Source organism: Pogoniulus pusillus, chromosome 10, assembly GCF_015220805.1.
Source record: "Pogoniulus pusillus isolate bPogPus1 chromosome 10, bPogPus1.pri, whole genome shotgun sequence".
Lineage (NCBI taxonomy): Eukaryota > Metazoa > Chordata > Aves > Piciformes > Lybiidae > Pogoniulus > Pogoniulus pusillus.
Genome location: NC_087273.1, coordinates 29829332 through 29850742, shown reverse-complemented (window position 1 = coordinate 29850742; position 21411 = coordinate 29829332). Strand labels below are relative to the sequence as shown.

The 21411-nt window shown below is 47.3% G+C and overlaps 1 protein-coding gene across 1 annotated transcript in view; it reads left to right on the top strand.

Moving 5' to 3' along the window:
- Positions 1-9681: 9681 nt before the first annotated feature.
- Positions 9682-21411, top strand: part of SCGN (secretagogin, EF-hand calcium binding protein) — a 34680-nt gene continuing 22950 nt past the window's right edge. The window contains exons 1-2 of the mRNA XM_064150420.1: positions 9682-9922; positions 10572-10642. Of these exons, the coding sequence (XP_064006490.1) occupies positions 9850-9922; positions 10572-10642 (144 nt within the window). The 5' untranslated portion in view covers positions 9682-9849. The remainder of the gene's footprint in view (positions 9923-10571; positions 10643-21411) is intronic.

Genomic DNA, 21411 nt, shown 5'->3' with positions numbered 1-21411 from the left:
GCTATGTTTAGCTGCTTTGGTGGGATGCCAGTGGCAGAGATCCTTGGAGCTCCTGGGAAGCTGAACAAAGAGATGTGCTAGTGGTACCACTGAAGAAAAGTGCTGTTGCTTTTTCTCCCAAGGCATCTATAGTGTCTGAGTACCTTCCTGTCCCACATTGGGTACTGTGAGCATCCTGAGTCATGTCAACAGTGAAGGGAGCATATGTTGGCATGGAAGGAGGAGGTTTGCTTCTAGGCACGTCACCAGCCTTCCTCTCACAGCCAAGGAAGTCTCTGCAACAGTATTCAGTGTGATCTGGCCACTTGGGGGTTTGCAGAGCCCAGCTGGATTATGTCCAACTTGATGATTTGGTCCCTGGACAGTGGCAAGACAGCAACTGCATGTTGTGTTTGGTGTGTTTGGAGGTGACAGAGAAGTGGCAGCATCTGAAGTGACAACAATGACCTCTGCAATTCTCCATGCACACAAGCACGTTTACTGCATGACTGAAGCATAGGAATCCAGTAGCCCTATTGCCCAGGGCTGGAGAAGGACTGTGGCTACCTGCCAGGCTCTGCTGTGAACTTAAAGCAGCTCTCCACCACATCTGTAGGACCTGCTTCCCACTCCCTACTGAAGGAGGTTAAAATCTGGCTGATAGATTGTGAGTGTTTCAGAGTATTCCCTGATGTGCAGTAACAAAAGTAAACAGCTGCTTCCTAAGATGGCAACAGCAATCACCTTAAATCTGCCACCAGCCAGGCTGAGACAACGTGGGGATTTGAGTCCCATTAGTCACAGATTCGTGTGACCCAGCCCTTGACTGAGAGCTGCCATCAGTATCAGCTCTTGCTCATCGATTCATGATTTCTCTCTCCCATTGTGTAGAAAAAAAAGCTACTGAGAAACATGTTCTAGGAAGACCCCAGAGAGCTCTGCTCGTGCTTGAAACACTGCTTGCTTGTGGGCATGAGGGCTCAGCTGCCCTCCCCAGCACCAGGGATGTTATGCTGGGTGGCCTCAGCCTGAATCCCACCTCGAGAGATTAGCCTCGATTTGAGCTGAGCTTGAAGGGAGGTTCCATGCAGAGACACTGTCCTTTGCTCCTCCTGGAGCTGTGGCCCAGCAGGTCTCTAACAAGTTCAGCACAGGTGAGTACTAGGGATTGTCGTTTGATGGCAGACTCTTGTTGATCAGGCTCAGAAAGCAGAGTGGTCCTTCTGCATCCTAAGGAGGGGTCTGGAACCTGGGAGGGTGAAAACTGCTACGTGAACATGTGGTGATGAATTTCTCATTCCTTCAAATGTAGAAGCTGACCAAACCCACTTATCTGAATCATTCCCTCTGAACACCATCAGCCCTTGCCCTTTCTCTGACTCTGGGTGGGAAGGTGCTGAGCTGGTGCCCAGGATCTTGCTGCTCTGCCCATGCCCAACTGAAACCTTCCTAGCCCCTTTGGATGCCCCCACATCCAAATACTACTGCATTGTCAGGAAGTCTCTCAAAGGATAATTAAAATGCCTTCATTAAAATGCCAGTCTGCTCACTGGATAATTAAAATGCTTTCAATCCATCACATAAACATTCCCCTTAGCAGGTCAGAAGTTACAGTAGTGCTGCCTTGTTACAGTAGTGCTGCCTTAGCTTGGAGTCCACCTCCCCATCTGGTACAGAAGATACCATAAGAAGATCCTCAGCTTCTTCCTCATTCCTGCGCCCATCCTCTTGCAGTCTCTTGTTCTTCTCCTCAACAGGAGTATCTCATCCCTGCCGTAGTGACTCCTCACCAGTGTCCAACATTTCCAACACTGTCATGTCCACAGGTGAGACAGAACCCCACAGCAGCTGGGGTGACTCCCCCAGGGTGGGCAGAGACCACTGCACTCATTTTCGGTTGAGAGCAACCAGCTCTGCCAAACAGAGAGGGCTCCCTGGCCCTTCAGTTGTTGCTGCACTTCACTTGGTCAGGCATTGCCAAAGGCTGGCAGCTTAAAACACTGCTCTAATCATTGCACATGGACATTATCTTCTTCCTTCCAGAAACAGAGATTTCCCTGGCTCCGAAGGGCAGTTCTCCAGGCTTGAGGATTTGCTGGCAGTGCTGAGGTTTCAGTGGCTTTGGCCACAGGACTCCAGCCATCTTGTGCTCCCCTCCTGTGCCCTATCCTGATTCTTGGAGACACAGAAATGGGTGGAAGACTATCCACAGCACTTCAGCAGACAGTGCGGGGACTTCAGCCTTGTCCTTAGGGGTCTGCTCCTCATCCTAGCACATGGGTGAGGTGTAACAAGGGCAGAAAGTCTGTGGGGTGTTGAAGGTAGTACTTCATCTTGGAGGCAGTGCTTTTGTTTAGTCATTTACTTTGGCTGTTTATTTATTTGTTTATTTATTTGGAGTTATTTTTGGAACTGCTGAAAGGCTGAACCCCCTTGGGTTGTGCCAGGGTAGGTCTAGGCTGGATGTTAGGAGGAAGTTCTTCACAGAGAGAGTGATTGGCATTGGAATGGGCTGCCCAGGGAGGTGGTGGAGTCACCGTCCCTGGAGGTGTTCAAGAAAAGCCTGGATGAGGCACTTAGTGCCATGGTCTAGTTGATTGGCTAGGGCTGGGTGCTAGGTTGGACTGGATGATCTTGGAGGTCTCTTCCAACCTGGTTGATTCTATGATTCTATGATTCTGATGCTCTGAGAGTGGGGGACTAAGCAATGCCAGCATCAGCAGGGTCTCCTGCTTTGAAACCTGGTGGTGCATGGCAAAGGGTGTGGACATGCATTTGATGCATCCCTTGAGAGCTCACCTGAAGGGTTTCTATGTTCAGTAACACAGGAACAGGCATCTAAATGGGGTGAAGAAATGTAGAAATAAGATTTCACACAGAGCTGGCAGGCAGTGCAAGAAGCTGAGTTTGCTGATTGCAAGTCCCTAGAAAGCAGCCTGGGAGATGGGGGGGATGAGGGGGGTCTACAACTACCTGAGGGGAGGTTGTGGCCAGGAGGAGGTTGCTCTCTTCTCTCAGGTGGCCAGCAACAGAACAAGAGGACACAGCCTCAGGCTGTGCCAGGGGAGATTTAGACTCAAGGTGAGGAGAAAGTTCTTCACTGAGAGAGTCATTGGACACTGGAATGGGCTGCCCGGGGAGGTGGTGGAGTCGCCGTCCCTGGAGCTGTTCAAGGCAGGATTGGACGTGGCACTTGGTGCCATGGTCTAGCCTTGAGCTCTGTGGTAAAGGGTTGGACTTGATGATCTATGAGGTCTCTTCCAACCTTGGTGATACTCTGTGTGTGTGTGTGTGTGTGTGTGATAATTTAATGGCTATGGTGTTGTTAGGGCAATGGTTGGCTTTTGTGACCTTAAAGGTCTTCCTCAACCAGAACAATTCTACGGTGCGGCAGAATGGTGTCATGGTTTGAGGGGTTCCAGGCTATAAACGAGGTCCTAGATAACTGCAGAGACCAAGATCCATCACAAAGGATGAACTGGATGCCCCTAGACACCTGAATTACATTATTTAACCCCGTAAACCCTGCAAACACTTTAAAAGTAAGCAGCAAGGTCAATTCGCTGTCTTTTCTCCCTGCCTTTTCAGCTCTTCAGAGGGATCCTTACCTGGGTAACTAAGGACCTACGTAAGGGCACCCTCTGGTAGGCTGTGGCCTTCAAGGCTGCAGGCCCCAGTGGATCTGGTCTGCTTGGGCCTAACGGGAGCCAATAGGGGTGGGAGAAAGCAAGCACCAGGCTTTATTGGTGGGTTTTGGTTTGGCTGTGGGAAAAGGGTTTTGGGGAATTCTCATGTATCCTCTATCTGTAGTAGGTGTTAAGGACTCATGTATGTGTAGGTGTTATGGATTCATGTGTGTGTAGGTGTTATGGATTCATGTGTGTGTAGATGTTAAGGGTTCATGTATGTGTAGGTGTTAAGGATTCATGTATGTGTAGGTGTTAAGGGATCATGTGTGTGTAGGTGTTAAGGGATCATGTGTGTGTAGGTGTTAAGGGATCACGCATGTGTAGGTGTTAAGGATTCATGCATGTGTAGGTGTTAAGGGATCATGTGTGTGTAGGTGTTAAGGGATCATGTGTGTGTAGGTGTTAAGGGATCACGCATGTGTAGGTGTTAAGGATTCATGCATGTGTAGGTGTTAAGGGATCATGTGTGTGTAGGTGTTAAGGGATCATGCATGAGTAGGTGTTAAGGATTCATGTGTGTGTAGGTGTTATGGATTCATGTGTGTGTAGGTGTTAAGGGCTCATGTATGTGTAGGTGTTAAGGGCTCATGTATGTGTAGGTGTTAAGGATTCATGTATGTGTAGGTGTTAAGGGATCATGTGTGTGTAGGTGTTAAGGGATCATGTGTGTGTAGGTGTTAAGGATTCATGTATGTGTAGGTGTTAAGGGATCATGTGTGTGTAGGTGTTAAGGGATCATGTGTGTGTAGGTGTTAAGGATTCATGTGTGTGTAGGTGTTAAGGATTCATGTATGTGTAGGTGTTAAGGGATCATGTATGTGTAGGTGTTAAGGATTCATGTATGTGTAGGTGTTAAGGGATCATGTATGTGTAGGTGTTAAGGATTCATGTATGTGTAGGTGTTAAGGATTCATGTATGTGTAGGTGTTAAGGGATCATGTGTGTGTAGGTGTTAAGGATTCATGTATGTGTAGGTGTTAAGGGATCATGTATGTGTAGGTGTTAAGGGATCATGTGTGTGTAGGTGTTAAGGGATCATGTGTGTGTAGGTGTTAAGGATTCATGTATGTGTAGGTGTTAAGGGATCATGTGTGTGTAGGTGTTAAGGATTCATGTGTGTGTAGGTGTTAAGGGATCATGTATGTGTAGGTGTTTAGGACTCACATATGTGTAGGTGTTAAGGGATCATGTATGTGTAGGTGTTTAGGACTCACATATGTGTAGGTGTTAAGGGATCATGTATGTGTAGGTGTTTAGGACTCACATATGTGTAGGTGTTAAGGGATCATGTGTGTGTAGGTGTTAAGGGATCATGTATGTGTAGGTGTTAAGGGTTCATGTGTGTGTAGGTGTTAAGGGATCATGTATGCGTAGGTGTTTAGGACTCATGTATGTGTAGGTGTTTAGGGTTCATGTATGTTCTATCTTTTCCCACACACTTTTAAATCCAACCTTCCTGTATTTTCCTCTCCAATCCAGTGAGGGCATTATCCTCCTGCCCTTTTTCCCTAGAAAGAGAGTAAAGTGAAGCAACCTCTGCCTGTCACACTCTAAACCAAAAAACACTATGGCAAATGGTTAAGCTGTGTGTCTATGGGGTAGCCCCTGTATGTATAGGGCATGTTGGTGGAGGGCTTTGGAGATAGCAGGATCACAGGATGTTAAGAGTTGGAAGGGACCCAAGGAGATCATCGAGTCCAAAGTCCAATCCCCCCTGCCAGAGCAGGACAATAGTATCTAACAAGATCACAGAGGAACACATCCAGACAGGCTTTGAAAGTCTCCATAGAAGAAGCTCCCACAACCTCTCTGGGGAGCCTGTTCCAGTGCTCTGTGACCCTTACGGTAACGAAGTTCCCCCTTGTGTTGAAGCAGATCCTCCTGTGCTGCAATTTACACCCATTGCTCCTTGTCCTACCCCAGGGAGCAAGTGAGCAGGGTCTGTCCTCCCACTCCTGGCCAACTCTGAGACATTTATAAACATTTATCAAATCCCCTCTAAGTCTTCTCTTTTCCAGACTAAAAAGCCTCGGGTCCCTCAGCCTCTTTTCATAAGCCATGCCCTCCAGTCCCCTAATCACCCTCATAGCCCTCCACTGGAGTGTCTCCAGCAGATCCCTGTCCCTCCTAAACTGGGGAGCCCAAAACTGAACACAGTGTTCAAGATGAGGTCTCACCAGGGCAGAGTAGAGGGGCAGGAAAACCTCCCTTGGTCTACTGTACACACTCTTCCTAATACACCCCAGGATCCCATTGGCCTTCTTGGCCACCAGGGCACATTGCTGTGCCATGGTTAACTTGTTATCCAGATGAGCAAAGCTGGTGCAAACAGAAGAGGAGGCCATCACCTGTGCTCCTGCTTGCCCTCTCTGCAAACACTCTCTGCTGCTGTGTGAGAGCAAAGGCTCTCTCTGCCAGGACAGCTAGCACTGCATGCATGGGAGGACAGGCATGGACAAGGATCATCCACACCCTCATCACAGGTAACAAAGAATTTTTGGGGGAACCCATTGAACTTCAAGGTCCTTTTTTTTAATCTTCAGTCTGTACCTGGGTTCACTGAGGCTGTGTGAGAAGCTGAATAAATATCACAGCACAAATAAGGTGATGGTTCTTGCCTGCTCTTCTTCCTGTGAGGGCAGGGAAGAGAACCAGCTCTGACAAGCTCTTCTTAGTGCCCTGAGTTTTGCTTCAGTTCCCATAAAACCTCAGTGTCTCTGTCCCTCCCGAATGGCAGGGTCCTTCCCCTTGCCAGTGTTTCAAACCGTGGGTAGTGTTTCCTTTTAAGTTACTTTTGTTAAGAATACTTGTAGTAAGAAATTAGCTGTCATGATTATACTACCAAGGACACTTGTTGGTACCAGCCATGGTGATGCTTTCCCTTAGCCAGGTTACAAGCCTTGCCAGAAACTGTTGGGCAGCTCTTTGCTAAAAACTGAGACCAGGATGTTCCCTGTCTGGGGCAAGTTGGCCATGAGTCCTAGGAAGAGAAGTGAGGCCAAAAAGCAGCCTTTGTGGCCTCCCTGTGCCATGGGAGGCAGCACCCAGGACCTCATCCCTTGAAGAAGCTCAGGCAGCTCCTGTGCAGCACACAAGGCCACCGCTGCTGGGGACTCAGGGTGAGAAGTACTGGGGAGAGGGATGCAGGAGAAGTTCTGTGGGGGAGCCATCACCACGGGGCCACAAATGCCTGCTGGCGATGAGGCAAGGGTGAGTCAGAGAGAAACCTGTGGAGCAGCTGGTGATGCCAGCAAGGAACTTGTGCAAGTGTCCCCTAAAATTTAGACTTCCTTGTGTGTCATAACCTGTTGAGCAGACACTCCCCTGCAATTCTGGGTTCCCCTGTCTGAGAATGCTCATGAAGCATGGGGGCTCTTCTTAGCCTTGTCGTTGCATTAACTTGTTGATAATCATTTTTCTCAAGTCTGAAGGTGACCTCTGCCTGATGGACAGAGAACTCCTGTACGCCAGCAAACCCTCATGCTGAGCCACTCACAGCTGCTGCTTAAAAGCATCAGCTTCACATCTCCTTCTCCTCACACTGGAGAAACTGGACATGCTGCTGTTGTGAATTCTCTGAAAGGGTTTGACAGGCAGGTGTGATATTGCTTGAGTAAAACAGAGCTTTTGGTTCTCCAGGATGCTTTTTCTTTCTCTCATGTCAAATAGGAGGCTGCTCAGAGCAAACATTCAATACCTTTTGAAACCTTATCTACTCTACCTCTAAGAGTCTCTCTAAAGCAACCAGCATTTGCATAAAATCAAAATACATATGTGGGATCAAAAGAAACATGGACAAAAAATATCTGTAAAGGAATCTCAGCAGACATAATGGATTCTGTCTCCTATGGAGACAGACTTACAGAGATGGGGTTATTCAGTTTTGATAAGAGAGGGCTCCCAGGTGACCTTATTGTGGTCTTCCAGTATTTTAATGGGGCCCACAAGAAAGCTGGGAAGGGACTTTTTAGGATGTCAGGTAGTGATAGGGCTAGAGGGAATGGAGCAAAACTAGAAGTGGGTAGATTCAGACTGGATGTTAGGAAGTGGTTCACCATAAGGGTTGCTCAGAGTGGTGGCAGAGGCCCTGTCCTTGAAAGTTTTTAAGGCCAGGCTCAATGGGGCTCTGGGTAACCTGATCTAGGATGAGGTGTCCCTGCCTATGGCAGGAGGGTTGGAACTGGATGCTCTTTGAGGTCCCTTCCAATGCTGATAATTCTGTGATTCTGTGAGTTACTGGAAAAGATTCTGGGAGCATGGACAAAAACACAAATCCCAGTCCCAGCTATCTGAAAAGACTTCAGATGAATATAGAGATGACATTCAAATGACATGTAGTCCCAAGCAGGACCACCTTGAATATATATATTGTTCTTTCCCAGTCATCACTGAGACCTCTAACTCCAAGAAGGTTTTCTTTTGATTAGTATTAGAGAAGGAAGAAGCTCCTGGTGGCTGGGAGGAGGAGGTGAGAGCTCCCTGCCACTGCTTTGTGTTCATTAACCGAGGAGCAAGGTTATAAGTTTTAGCAAACTTAGGTTCTTTGCTAAATGCTTCTTCTTTGAAGGCTCACATTTTCTTCCAGCATTTCTGTCTTCATCTAGGGAGTTTGGAAACTTTAAATGCTGTCTGTAAATAGCACACAGCTCTTACAAACTGAAGGGTGTAGGGTTACAGAATCATAGAATGGTTTGGGTGGAAATGGACCTTTAAAGGTCATCTAGTCCAAATCTCCTGCAGTAAGCAGGCACATCTTCAACTAGATCAGGTGGACCAGAGCTCTGACCAACCTGACCATGGATGTTTCCAAGGATGGGGCTTCTACCACCTCTCTGGGCAACCTCTGCCAGTGCCTCACTGCTCTGATACCAAAACTTTTTCTTCTATCAAGTGTAAAGCTCCCCTTTTTTAGTTTTAAACCATTACTCCTTGTCCTGTCACAAGCAGCCCTTTAAAAAAAAGTCCATTCCCATCTTTCTCATAGGCTCATTTTCAGCACTAGAAGTTTGCAATAAAGCCTCCCTGGAGCCTTCTTTTCTCCAGGCTGAACCCAAACTCTCTCAGCTTGTCCTCATAAGAGACCTGCTACATCCCTTTGAGCATTTTTGTGGTCCCCTTCTGGACCCACTCCAGCAAGTCCATATCTTTCTTGTCCTGAAGACTTCAAAGCTCTAGGTGGGACCTCTCCAGAGTGGACAATCCTCTCCCATCACCAGCTGGTGAGCTCATGTCCAGCTTTTCACTCATCTCTAACTCCTTCTGGCAGAGCTGTTCTCAGCCCCTTCATCTCCCTTCCTGGATTGATACCGAAAAAGCTAAAATCCATCCTGTCTACACCTCTGCCAAGCACACCCTGGTGTAGAAAAGAGCCTTGCTCTGAGCCCACCCAAGCTACCCGTCTTCTAGAGTTGGGTGCAACTTCATGAGTCATGTCCACAGGACTGTGCTGCTCACCTTGTGGGGGCCTTCTCAATTCAAGAGCAATATTGAGGTACTGGAATGTGTCCAGAGAAGGGCAATGAAGCTGGTGAGAGACCTAGAACACAGCCCTATGAGGAGAGGCTGAGGGAGCTGGGGTTGTTTAGCTTGGAGAAGAGGAGGTTCAGGGAGGACCTCATTGCTGTCTACAACTACCTGAAGGGAGGTTGTAGCCAGGTGGGGGTTGGCCTCTTCTCCCAAGCAACCAGCAACAGAACAAGGGCACACAGTCTCAAGTTGTGCTGGGGGAAGTATAGGCTGGATGTTAGGAGTGAGTTGTTGCCAGAGAGAGTGTTTGGCATTGGAATGGGCTGCCCAGGGAGGTGGTGGAGGCACCGTCCTTGGAGGTGTTCAAGAAAAGCCTGGATGAGGCACTTGGTGCCATGGTCTAGTGGATGGGACAGGGCTGGGTGCTAGGTTGGACTGGATGACCTTGGAGGTCTCTTCCAGCCTGGTTGATTCTGTGATTCCCCTCTTCTCCACATCCCTTGTGGGACCGCCCCGGGGCGGGGCCGCCGCCCTCAAAGCCGAGGCTGTCGGCGGTCCACGGGCAGAGCCTGCCTGGGGCTGCGCTGGGCTATTCCGGGCTGAGCAGGGGCTGCGCCGGGCTGTGCAGGGACTTGTGGCGCTGCGCTGGGCTGTGCCGGACTGTGCCGAGCCGAGCCGGGGCTTGCAGCGCGGGGCAGGCGCCTCCGGCAGCACCATGGAGAGCGGCGCCGTGGGGCCCCTGGACGCTGCCTCTTTCCTCGGCGCCTGGAGGCGATTCGACGCCGACGGCAAGTGGGGACTCGTGGCGGGGGACCAGGCAGCGGAGGAACGGAGATGGGCAAACGGGGTTCTACTGGGACGGGGGTGCCTGCCTGCGTGGGTGCTACTTGGAGGGTGCCCATGTGGGTGCCACGGGTGGGTGCCCATCTGGGTGTGTCCCACGGAGGGGGTGGCTGACCGCCCGGGCGGGTGCCGGTCTAAGTGCGGATACAGGTGGGTGCAGCATGGGGTGCCTGGGCTGTTGCCCGAGTGGAGCAGTGTCTGCATGAGTTGCGTTTGAGCTTACCCCTCCTCTGAGTGCTGGAGGTGTTTCAGAGCCCCTTCTCTTCCTCCTCCTCATGCTCCAAAGTCAGCTCTGAAAATCTCCCCTTTTACTCCAAAGTTTTTCCCTTTTCATCACCTTCCACTTGCTTCTTCCGTTCCTTCTTGTGGTTTTCCTGTGTGGAAAAATCCTAAGGGATCTCCTCAGTGCTATGCCCAAAACCCACACAGTTGTGAGCTTATCAAATTGAACATGAAACCCTCCAAGTGGGCACCAGAGCCCCCAGCTGAGCCCCCTGCCATGCAGCCCTGCACTCCCTGCATGTAGCCCATAGCATGGTTGCCAGAACTCAGGCGTTGCCATTGACCATTAATATATTTTTGACTTCTATTTAGACAATGGTTACATAGAAGGGAAGGAACTCGACAACTTTTTTCGTCATCTGCTGGAGCAATTTGGCCCAGAAGTAAGTACTGTGTCACATTAGTGGTGTATCAAGTGCAAGAGAACATGTTGCTCTGCTGAGAGATGATTTGTATTTGTTGTTCTCCAATTGCCAGCTTCCTTAGCAATCTCCAAGGTAAGGAGCTTTTCTCTTGGCAACAAGGTGGCATTTAAGCAGGTATAACAACAAGTGCAATCACCTGAGAAGCTCAATCGTTTTCAGTCCAACAGCTGCTGCCAGAGTGAGCATGCAGCTGGCATCAGCCAAAGAGGCTTGTTGGACACATTGAGAAGAAAGTCACTTAGTGCTGTTGAATAGAAACAAATGAAAAAGCACTGGCACACAGCCTGGCAGGGCAAAGGGGAGGATAACAGTGACGATTTGTTCAAGCCACTGCACCTTAGCTTTGTTAACGTGAGAGGTTTCTTTCCAAGACAAAGTTTTAACAAGTACACTGTCAATGATTTTAAATGGTCCTTGGGAAGAAGACATATGTTTGTGTTGCCTGAAATGGTTAGAAGCCAGGCAGGACTCAACTCTATTACTTGTGAGGTCAAGATATGGCTCTCAGGGGGTTCTGGTTTTCTCCCTTGGTTTTCTTTCCCACTTTTTGCATCATTCTCCTCTCTCCCTCTCTGCATCTCAGTTCTATGAGAAGTTGCATGACAATTTACAGAGGCTAACTTCCTTAACTCCAACTCATACAGAGGCTTTGTCTGTCATCATCAGTGGCAACCCTGCCACTAAGGTCACCTGCTCAGAAGTACATCAAGAATACAATATGATAGTGGGCTTAATATTTTTGCTATGTAGTGTGTGCCCAGCTAGGAAGAAAAGAAAAGAATAATCATCTCCCACATGGAAGGAGAGTATACACCAGAAAACAGAGATGAAATTATTCCTTTAAGCAAAACATAATTAACAAAAATGGAAAAGGTAGCTGATAAAAGGCATAAATTTGTGAGTATCAAGCATAAAATCAGAATTATACTTATGAGTCAATTAGGATTGCTAGATCTTTGAAGCTACAATTAAAAAGAAAAAAGTAGAAGATGTGAATCATTTTTTCAAGCATGTTTTTGTTTTTCAAGTAAATTTGCATAGAAATATTGGCAGCTTCTGCAGAAATGTCTTTGTAGAGCCTGGATGGTCAGATGAACAGATAGGCATCTGAAACGTCTTTAAATGAAATAGGAAGGAAGGAAGGAAGGAAGGAAGGAAGGAAGGAAGGAAGGAAGGAAGGAAGGAAGGAAGGAAGGAAGGAAGGAGAGAATGAGAGGAAGGAAGGAAGGAAGGAAGGAAGGAAGGAAGGAAGGAAGGAAGGAAGGAAGGAAGGAAGGAAGAAAGAAAGAAAGAAAGAAAGAAAGAAAGAAAGAAAGAAAGAAAGAAAGAAAGAAAGAGAAAGAGAGAGAGAAAGAAAGAGAGAAAGAGGAAAGAAAGAAAGAAAGAAAGAAAGAAAGAAAGAAAGAAAGAAAGAAAGAAAGAAAGAAAGAAAGAAAGAAAGAAAGAAAAGAGAGAAAGAAAGGAAGAAAGGAAGAAAGGAAGGAAGAAAGAAAGAAAGAGAGAAAAAGAGAAAGGAAGAAAGGAAGGAAGGAAGGAAGGAAGGAAGAAAGAAAGAAAGAAAGAAAGAAAGAAAGAAAGAAAGAAAGAAAGAAAGAAAGAAAGAAAGAAAGAAAGAAAGAAAGAAAGAAAGAAAAGAGAGAAAGAAAGACTTAACAGTAAAGAACCATTAAAGACACAGAAACACTGAGTTGAAGAGAAATTGAAAATCTCATGTTGTTTACCCAGGAACAGGGGATGAAATTAGGAGCTGCTAGGTTTGGGGTATTGAAACACCAGGATAAAGCATGCTCAAGTGAGCCCAGCAAACATGAGATGTTGAGGAATAGGCTTCAAATGAGGCAGCAGTCTTCCACACAGCAGTGAGCTGCTGAAGTGAGGGGCCTTCAAGTGGGGTTCTGTAGAGTGAGCTGATGATGTGGCAGGTTTCAGAGAAATTGCCCCTCCAAATACAATTTACCAGGCCATCTCAGATGGCTTGGAAGTAAGATAAAGCTCTATTTTAAAGCGAGCTAAATTTACAAGCATATACACACAATATATTTGCATGTATTTACAATTAGATACAGTTATTTACAATTTAGAAATGATACAGAAATCCAACCCTCTCCCCTGGACAAAGAAAGCCCAGAAGGGGCCAACATCACCTTCTTCTCTTCCCCCCAGATAGAAAACCAGAAAGTTCTCACCTGCTATTAGTGAAAGGTTAGTACACGGTGTGGAAGAGTCAGAGGGGTGAAGGAACAGTGACAGAGCCAGAGCCCAAGAGCTGAGAGTGCAAAATTGTTTATGCATTGCTGTTTTATCCCTCTTAGCAAACCAGTGAATGATAGAATGATAGAATCAACCAGGTTGGAAGAGACCTCCAAGATCATCCAGACCAACCTAGCACCCAGCCCTGTCCCACCCACTAGACCATGGCACTAAGTGCCTCATCCAGGCTTTTCTTCAACACCTCCAGGACAGCGACTCCACCAGCTCCCTGGGCAGCCCATTCCAATGCCAATCACTCTCTCTGTGAAGAACTTCCTCCTAACATCCAGCCTATACCTCCCCTGGCACAACTTGAGACTGTGTCCCCTTGTTCTGTTGCTGCTTGCCTGGCAGAAGAGACCACCCCCCCTCCTTGCTACAGCCTCCCTTCAGGTAGTTGTAGACAGCATGATGCTATAGACTTTGTCATTCTTTTACATTCAGTGCTCTAATTTATTTACATTCTGCACTGAGTTTTCAGGAAAGTCCTGATTTCTCTTACTGGAATGTTCCAACAAGGCTCAAACTTCTACAGGTGATAAAATTGACAATTATCTAAGGCTCTCCTACTGCAGAGAGCTTCCTAATGATGATAGGTTGAGAGGAAACTTCCAGCCCCACTCTAGCCTATGTACAGCCCTAAGCTGCCCTTGCACATCCCTTGCATGAGGGTTTGGAGACACCATCCCACCAGCTGGGTTGCAAACCAAGTGTATTACAGCAGGTGTTACTGGTATGAACTCTGTTATATTATATTAAGTATCAGCACACAGAATGTACAAAATTAGGGTGTTCTCACAGTGGACTATTCTGTTTTGACAAATCAAGAACAGTTTCTCTGAGTGCCAGAAGTCAGTGCTCAGAGCTCTTGTGCTTCTACTGTCTAGGGTTTGCCATTAGAGAGGGAGGAAAAAAGCAGGGGAGTGTGTGGAACTTAACACACTTTAATTGAATGAAGAAAGAAACACCTCCCTCTCCGCTTATTCAACAGGAGAAAGAGGCTCATTCTGCAAGACAGTGCTCAGTAACTGGCAGGGAGCTCAAACTCTCAGGTGGTTTTGGTTTTCTTATCTATTTTTTGGCAGCATTTCCACTCAAGTATCCTGACTGATAAGTTCAGGATAAGTGTGTTGCTTTGTTCATCTTTGCCACCAGTACAGTTTCATTTCTTGCACTTGTGTAGGGACAAAAAGGTCTCCTGTCCAGAAGACAGAGCAGTGTACCTCAGTCACAGCAAACCCAAGGGAAGTTTTGTCCTGGGACACTGAGAGCAGTCCCCTGCCCCTCTCTCCTGGGCATGGGGATTGCCTGTAGGTCTGGATTAAACAAAGGTCTCTACTAACTTTGTATAATGAGGTTGTCTAACCACATTGAGCCATTTGGGGTTCTACTTCTAGAAGAGAAGGCTGCATGGAGACCTTATTGTGGCTTTTCAGCACTTACAGGAGGCCTGTGAGAAAGATGGGGACAATCTTTATAGCAAGGTCTGTCATGGCAGGACAAGGAGTAATGGTTTTAAACTAAAAGAGTGGAGATTTTTAGACTAGATAAAGCAAATAACTTTTTTTGCCCAGAGAGGTAGTGATTGCCTCATCCACAGAAATACTTGGACAGGACTCTGAGCAACTTTGGAGGGCAGAAGGGCTCTGCAGCAGGACCTTGACCGCCTGGACAGATGGACAGAGTCCAAGGGGATGGCGTTCAATAGCTCCAAGTGCAGGGTGCTGCACTTTGGCCACAACAACCCCATGCAGAGATACAGGCTGGGGTCGGAGTGGCTGGAGAGCAGCCAGACAGAGAGGGATCTGGGGGTGCTGATTGATACCCACCTGAACATGAGCCAGCAGTGTGCCCAGGTGGCCAAGAGAGCCAGTGGCATCCTGGCCTGCATCAGGAATGGTGTGGTCAGCAGGAGCAGGGAGGTCATTCTGCCCCTGTACTCTCTGCACTGGTTAGACCACACCTTGAGTGCTGTGTTCAGTTCTGGGCCCCCCAGTTTAGGAGGGACATTGAGATGCTTGAGCATGTCCAGAGAAGGGCAACGAGGCTGGTGAGAGGCCTTGAGCACAGCCCTACGAGGAGAGGCTGAGGGAGCTGGGATTGGTTAGCCTGGAGAAGAGGAGGCTCAGGGGTGACCTTATTGCTGTCTACAACTACCTGAGGGGTGGTTGTAGCCAGGAGGAGGTTGCTCTCTTCTCTCAGGTGGCCAGCACCAGAACGAGAGGACACAGCCTCAGGCTGCACCAGGGGAAATTTAGGCTGGAGGTGAGGAGAAAGTTCTTCACTGAGAGAGTCATTGGACACTGGAATGGGCTGCCCGGGGAGGTGGTGGAGTCACTGTCCCTGGAGCTGTTCAAGGCAGGATTGGACGTGGCACTTGGTGCCATGGTGTAGCCTTGAGCTCTGTGGTAAAGGGTTGGACTTGATGGTCTGTGAGGTCTCTTCCAACCTTGGTGATACTGTGATACTGTGATACTGTGATACTGTGATACTGTGATCTAGTCAAAGGTGTCCCTGGTCATTGCAGGGGTGGTTGGACTAGATGACCTTTAAAGGTCCCTTCCCTCATCCCTGTGAGGGATGACATGGACTCCACACAATTCAATGTGAATCCATCAGAGACCTTTATTGTTTGTTATGACTCTGTTTATATAGTCTAGAGCATACAGCACACACCTACACATTGGCATAATCTAGGTGAGTACAGCCCAGGCTTTTACATACATCACACCTTGTTTTCCCCCTTAACCAGATGTCCCACTATCTTTCCTTCCCTGTGGGAGGCGTCCTGAAGCTGTGGGAATGAAGATCAAAATGCTCACACACTGCTTGTTATTCTTCCCTCTCACACTGCATTCCCACAAACCGCTCTATGATTTTACTGTTTTTTCACAAGTTTTGTGCTGTGGTTGTAGTAGGAGAGGTAAAAGATCCCCCTTTTACCATTCTGCATGAAGTCTTCTTCATAGTGAAAGCACTGAGCTGGGACTGAGCATCTCTTTAGTTTTGTGCTCGATGTGATAACTACTTTGGGCTCTTAACATCTCTGTTTCTTTGCACCCTAAAAGGAGAAGATAGCAATACACTGGCATCACTTCAAGATGTGTCACAAGGATTAATTAGTGCTGTAAAAGTGATAAATAATGCTATCAGCACTGGAAGTTGTCTCTGCTTGTATAGTAAATGGCTTCATAATTACATTTTTTCAGCCTACACTTTCTAAGCTGTTATTTATCTTAATGACCACTGTAGTCCTTCAGCTCTGTTTTTTTTTCCCAGCTACTCTGCCTCATCCCCAACTGACTCTAAATGCCAGGGGATGGAGCAGCTGGAAAAACAATGCAAAAGGGAGCCTGTTGGGAAGCTGAGAGGCACAGCTCTTCCTGACAGCTCAGTCTGAGGAAGGAAACTTGAAGTACCATCCAGTGAGGGAGGTTGTTTCACCATCTTTTATTGAACTATCAGGAATTTGAGGGATGGGGGTAAGAAAAGCTTTGCAACAGAAGTAGACCTACAAGTAGCCCACCTACCAGATGCTGCTTGCTGGAGGCTTTTGGAAAATGCCCTTAGTAGCATGCTCTAACATTCAGTCAGCCTTCAGGTGATCAGATAGTTGGACTAGATGGTCATTGTAGGTCCCTTCAATTGAAATAGTTCTGCTCTCTTCCATTCTATCCTATTAATTTCTGTTCTGAAGAAAATGCCTTCAGTTTCCAGCTGTGTGTTATGTATCTTTAAGGCTCCAGTGATTTATGACACTGAAGTTTGTATAAATCCTCCATCAGCAGGAGGAGCTTCTGTGATTTGATTCATTTAGGGAACATGAGGCATAGACAAGCATAATTCAGGCCACACCTTGAGTCCTGTGTCCAGTTCTGGGCCCCTCAATTCAAGAGAGATGTTGAGGTGCTGGAATGTGTCCAGAGAAGGGCAACAAAGCTGGTGAGGGGCCTGGAACACAAACCCTATGAGGAGAGACTGAGGGAGCTGGGAGTGTTTAGCCTGGAGAAGAGGAGGTTCAGGGGTGACCTCATTGCTGTCTACAACTACCTGAAGGGAGGCTGTAGCCAGGTGGGGGTTGGTCTCTTCTCCCAGGCAACCAGCAACAGAACAAGGGGACACAGTCTCAAGTTGTGCCAGGGAAAGTATAGGCTGGATGTTAGGAGGAAGTTCTTGCCAGAGAGAGTGATTGGCATTGGAATGGGCTGCCCAGGGAGGTGCTGGAGTCACCATCCCTGGAGGTGTTCAAGAAAAGCCTGGATGAGGCACTTAGTGCCATGGTCTAGTTGAGTGGCTAGGGCTGGGTGCTAGGTTGGCCTGGATGATCTTGGAGGTCTCTTCCAACCTGCTTGATTCTATGATTCTGACCATAAGAGCCTACAGCTTCTGACCTGTCACTGTAGGCTGCTGTGAGCTGCCTTCTGCTCACTCATAAACCACTTCTTTTTTTTCCCTCTTTCTATATTATGGACACATTTCCATGCATTGTCTAAGTTTCCACACTGGAATTAAAACTTAATGAAAAGAACAATTTCCTACAGCACTGAAGAAGTAGTTTTGTAGGAACAGGAGCTACAGCCCCTGACTTTGCCTCTTATATTGTTCTACATTTTTCTTTCTGGTTAGAGATAATTTAGGATTATCCTTCCTTGCTCTTTGCTGCAGTTTTAATGAAGCTCTATCTATATTCTTGTATAATTAGACAATAAATGTTCTGTAGATGAAATGTCTATGAATATGAGGGTTGGAGTACTGAAAGTTTCCATAAAACCAATGATACAGAGGGAACTGTGAATTTCCAATATGCCTGCAGGGCTTTCAAAGAAAGGTATTTCACTGTGCTTAAATTATACTAAAAATAGACAGAAGACTTTCAGATAAAAGCCAATTACCCTCACCTAATTGTAAGCATATAACAGACCACGTGTAAAAATATTTGAAGTGCAAAAACAAGACAGGTATTGGCCTTGTTATAATCCCCCTGCCCCTAAAACACTGCCAAGGTCTGAAGTTAATCTTCAAGAGCTCATTGTGAACAGTCATAAAGGATTTGCTTTTGCTTTCTACTTTGAAGGAAGGCGAGCACCCTTTACTCTTGCACTTCATCCTTGCTTTGCACACCTAAAGTATGTTTTTAACTTAGTGTGGTCAGGAATGGGGCAAGTAGTTGTTTAAACAAAGTTTAATGACCAAAACATCAGCCAGCCTCAAAGCCATCTGAAGCATCCTTTTTGTATGTTTTGCCAGCTCAGGAGATCATAGAATCATAGAATCATAGAATCAACCAGGTTGGAAGAGACCTCCAAGGAGTCCAACCTATCACCCAGCCCTATCCAATCAACTAGACCATGGCACTAAGTGCCTCATCCAGGCTTTTCTTGAAGACCCCCAGGGACGGTGCCTCCACCACCTCCCTGGGCAGCCCATTCCAATGGGAAATCACTCTCTCTGTGAAGAACTTCCTCCTAACATCCAGCCTATACCTACCCTGGCACAACTTGAGACTGTGTCCCCTTGTTCTATTACTGGTTACCTGGGAGAAGAGGCCACCCCCCACCTGGCTACAATGCCCCTTCAGGTAGTTGTAGAGAGTAATAAGATCACCCCTGAGCCTCCTCTTCTCCAGGCTAAACAGGCCCAGCTCCCTCAACCTCTCCTCATAGGATCTGTGCTCCAGGCCCCTCACCAGCTTTGTTGCCCTTCTCTGGACAGGCTCCAGCACCTCAACATCTCTCTTGAATTGAGGGGCCCAGAACTGGACACAGTACTCAAGGTGTGGCCTGACCAGTGCTGAGTACAGGGGAAGAATAACCTCCCTTGTCCTACTGGCCACACTGTTCCTGATGCAGGCCAGGATGCCATTGGCTCTCTTGGCCACCTGGGCACACTGCTGGCTCATCTTCAGCCTACTATCTATCAGTACCCCCAGGTCCCTTTCAAATATCAAATATCACACTCCAGGCCTCTGGTGAGCAACAGCAAGAAGACCTCTAGCAGAAAACATTCATCTTGTACCTGTCTGCAGACTAATTCAGAAATCTAAGCCCTGAGTCAATACTGATTATGTAGATAGAAGGATGAGGTCACCTCTCAGACTCCTCTAATCTAAAGAGACCCACATCCCCCTGTCTCACCTTGTAAGGAGAGACAATTTCTGTGGACTCTCTCAAGCAGTTCTATGTTCTTCTTGAGCTGGGGGGCCCAGAACTGGACACAACACTCTAGATGCAGCCTCACCAGGGCAGAGTAGAGGGGCAGGAGAACCTCTCTCCACCTACTAACCACACTCCTTCTAATACACCCCAGAATGGCATTGACCTTCTTGACCACCAGAGCACATTGGCTCATGGTCATCCTTGTACCCACTAGGACCTCCAGGTCATTCATGCAATTAATTATTTTAATGCTACAGGATTTAAAGAAGAAATGGGGGTGGAGTGTGTGTGTGGGGGGGGAAGTTGTCAGAAAAAGACTTCTTCTGAGTTCAAAGTATTTTTTACTGATGTCTTATCTGGTCTTTGCTGGTCTCCTATCTGTACTGTGGCTTTTGGCATATTAATAGTTGGGTTTGTTTTCCAACTAGCTGTTTTGGCAGGCATAATTTATTTTCACAGCTCTTGTAGGAACTTGATATCATTATGATCCTTTGCCCTTCTATCAGATTTGGCTGAAATGCTATTAGAAGAAACATGCTCAAGGCAGCATTTTTGGTTTCAGATAAGCCTTTTCCTTTTTTTTTCCCTCCCCAAGAAACAGGCTATAATAATCACTTATGTTTAGTTTCTTCATGCCTTTTATACTCTTATCAATATAGGTGCTTGCTTCCAAAAATCATGTCAAGAAAGGGGGAAAAAAATCAGTCTATGACAAGACTGTGTTCATCAGCAGGAATGAAATGAGGCATCCCCTTTCATCAAGTAAGAAAAGCTCCAAATCTCTCCAGTGCATTCACTTTTTACCCTCCAAACCAAATGACTCATGGTTATTTTTTTTTCATCAAGGCAAAATGCTGCCAAGCACACAGATCCCTTAAGGAACAAAAATTTAATTAGGCAGCATGAGGCAAAGAGTTCGACAACATGAAAGGAATGAGTTAATAGAGAAGACAGATTACAGGCAGGATTCAAGAGCCCAACCAAGACAAAGAAATTAAATGCTGTGGAGATATGGGGGGGGGGGAAAGAAAAGAAGAAGAAAGTGAGCATGCCCTTTTAAATGGTTACAAACAGTATTAAAAAGCAGATTACCTTTGTGATGCTAACTACTTCTAAAGGGTTTGAGCAAAAGAGAAGATGAAGGCTAGATGTGGAAAGTAGAAAGCAGAAAATTCATTTGCTATGGCAACTTGAAGCAGAGGCGCTTTTCTCTGCAATGTTCTATAGAAGAGCATCCATGGTAAGAATTTACTCCTTACCCCTAAGAAATGTTTGGACAAAGCCACAGAAATATTTTAAACTGTGTCTCTTTATGAAAATGCCATGGCCTTCTCCTCATGGTATGTAGTGAGCATTTCTTCCCTGACTGGACAGAGAGTATCTTTTGCAAATCATGCAGCATCTCAGCTGTGAGTGACCAGGACAGCTGAAGCTTTGTGATTCACATGAAGCAACCCGGAAAGGGGTTCAAGTGTCACAGTATCACAGTATCATCAGGGTTGGAAGAGACCTCACAGATCATCAAGTCCAACCCTTTACCACAGAGCTCAAGGCTACACCATGGCACCAAGTGCCACGTCCAATCCTGCCTTGAACAGCCCCAGGGACGGCGACTCCACCACCTCCCTGGGCAGCCCATTCCAGTGTCCAATGACTCTCTCAGTGAAGAACTTTCTCCTCACCTCCAGCCTGAATTTCCCCTGGCGCAGCCTGAGGCTGTGTCCTCTTGTTCTGGTGCTGGCCACCTGAGAGAAGAGAGCAACCTCCTCCTGGCCACAACCACCCCTCAGGTAGTTGTAGACAGCAATAAGGTCTCCCCTGAGCCTCCTCTTCTCCAGGCTAAACAATCCCAGCTCCCTCAGCCTCTCCTCGTAGGGCTGTGCTCAAGGCCTCTCACCAGCCTCGTTGCCCTTCTCTGGACACGCTCAAGCATCTCAATGTCCCTCCTAAACTGGGGGGCCCAGAACTGAACCCAGTACTCAAGGTGTGGTCTAACCAGTGCAGAGTACAGGGGCAGAATGACCTCCCTGCTCCTGCTGACCACACCATTCCTGATGCAGGCCAGGATGCCACTGGCTCTCTTGGCTACCTGGGCACACTGCTGGCTCATGTTCAGGTGGGTATCAATCAGCACCCCCAGATCCCTCTCTGTCTGGCTGCTCTCCAGCCACTCCGACCCCAGCCTGTATCTCTGCATGGGGTTGTTGTGGCCAAAGTTCAGCACCCTGCACTTGGAGCTATTGAACACCATCCCCTTGGACTCTGCCCATCTGTCCAGGCAGTCAAGGTCCTGCTGCAGAGCCCTTCTGCCCTCCAACTCAG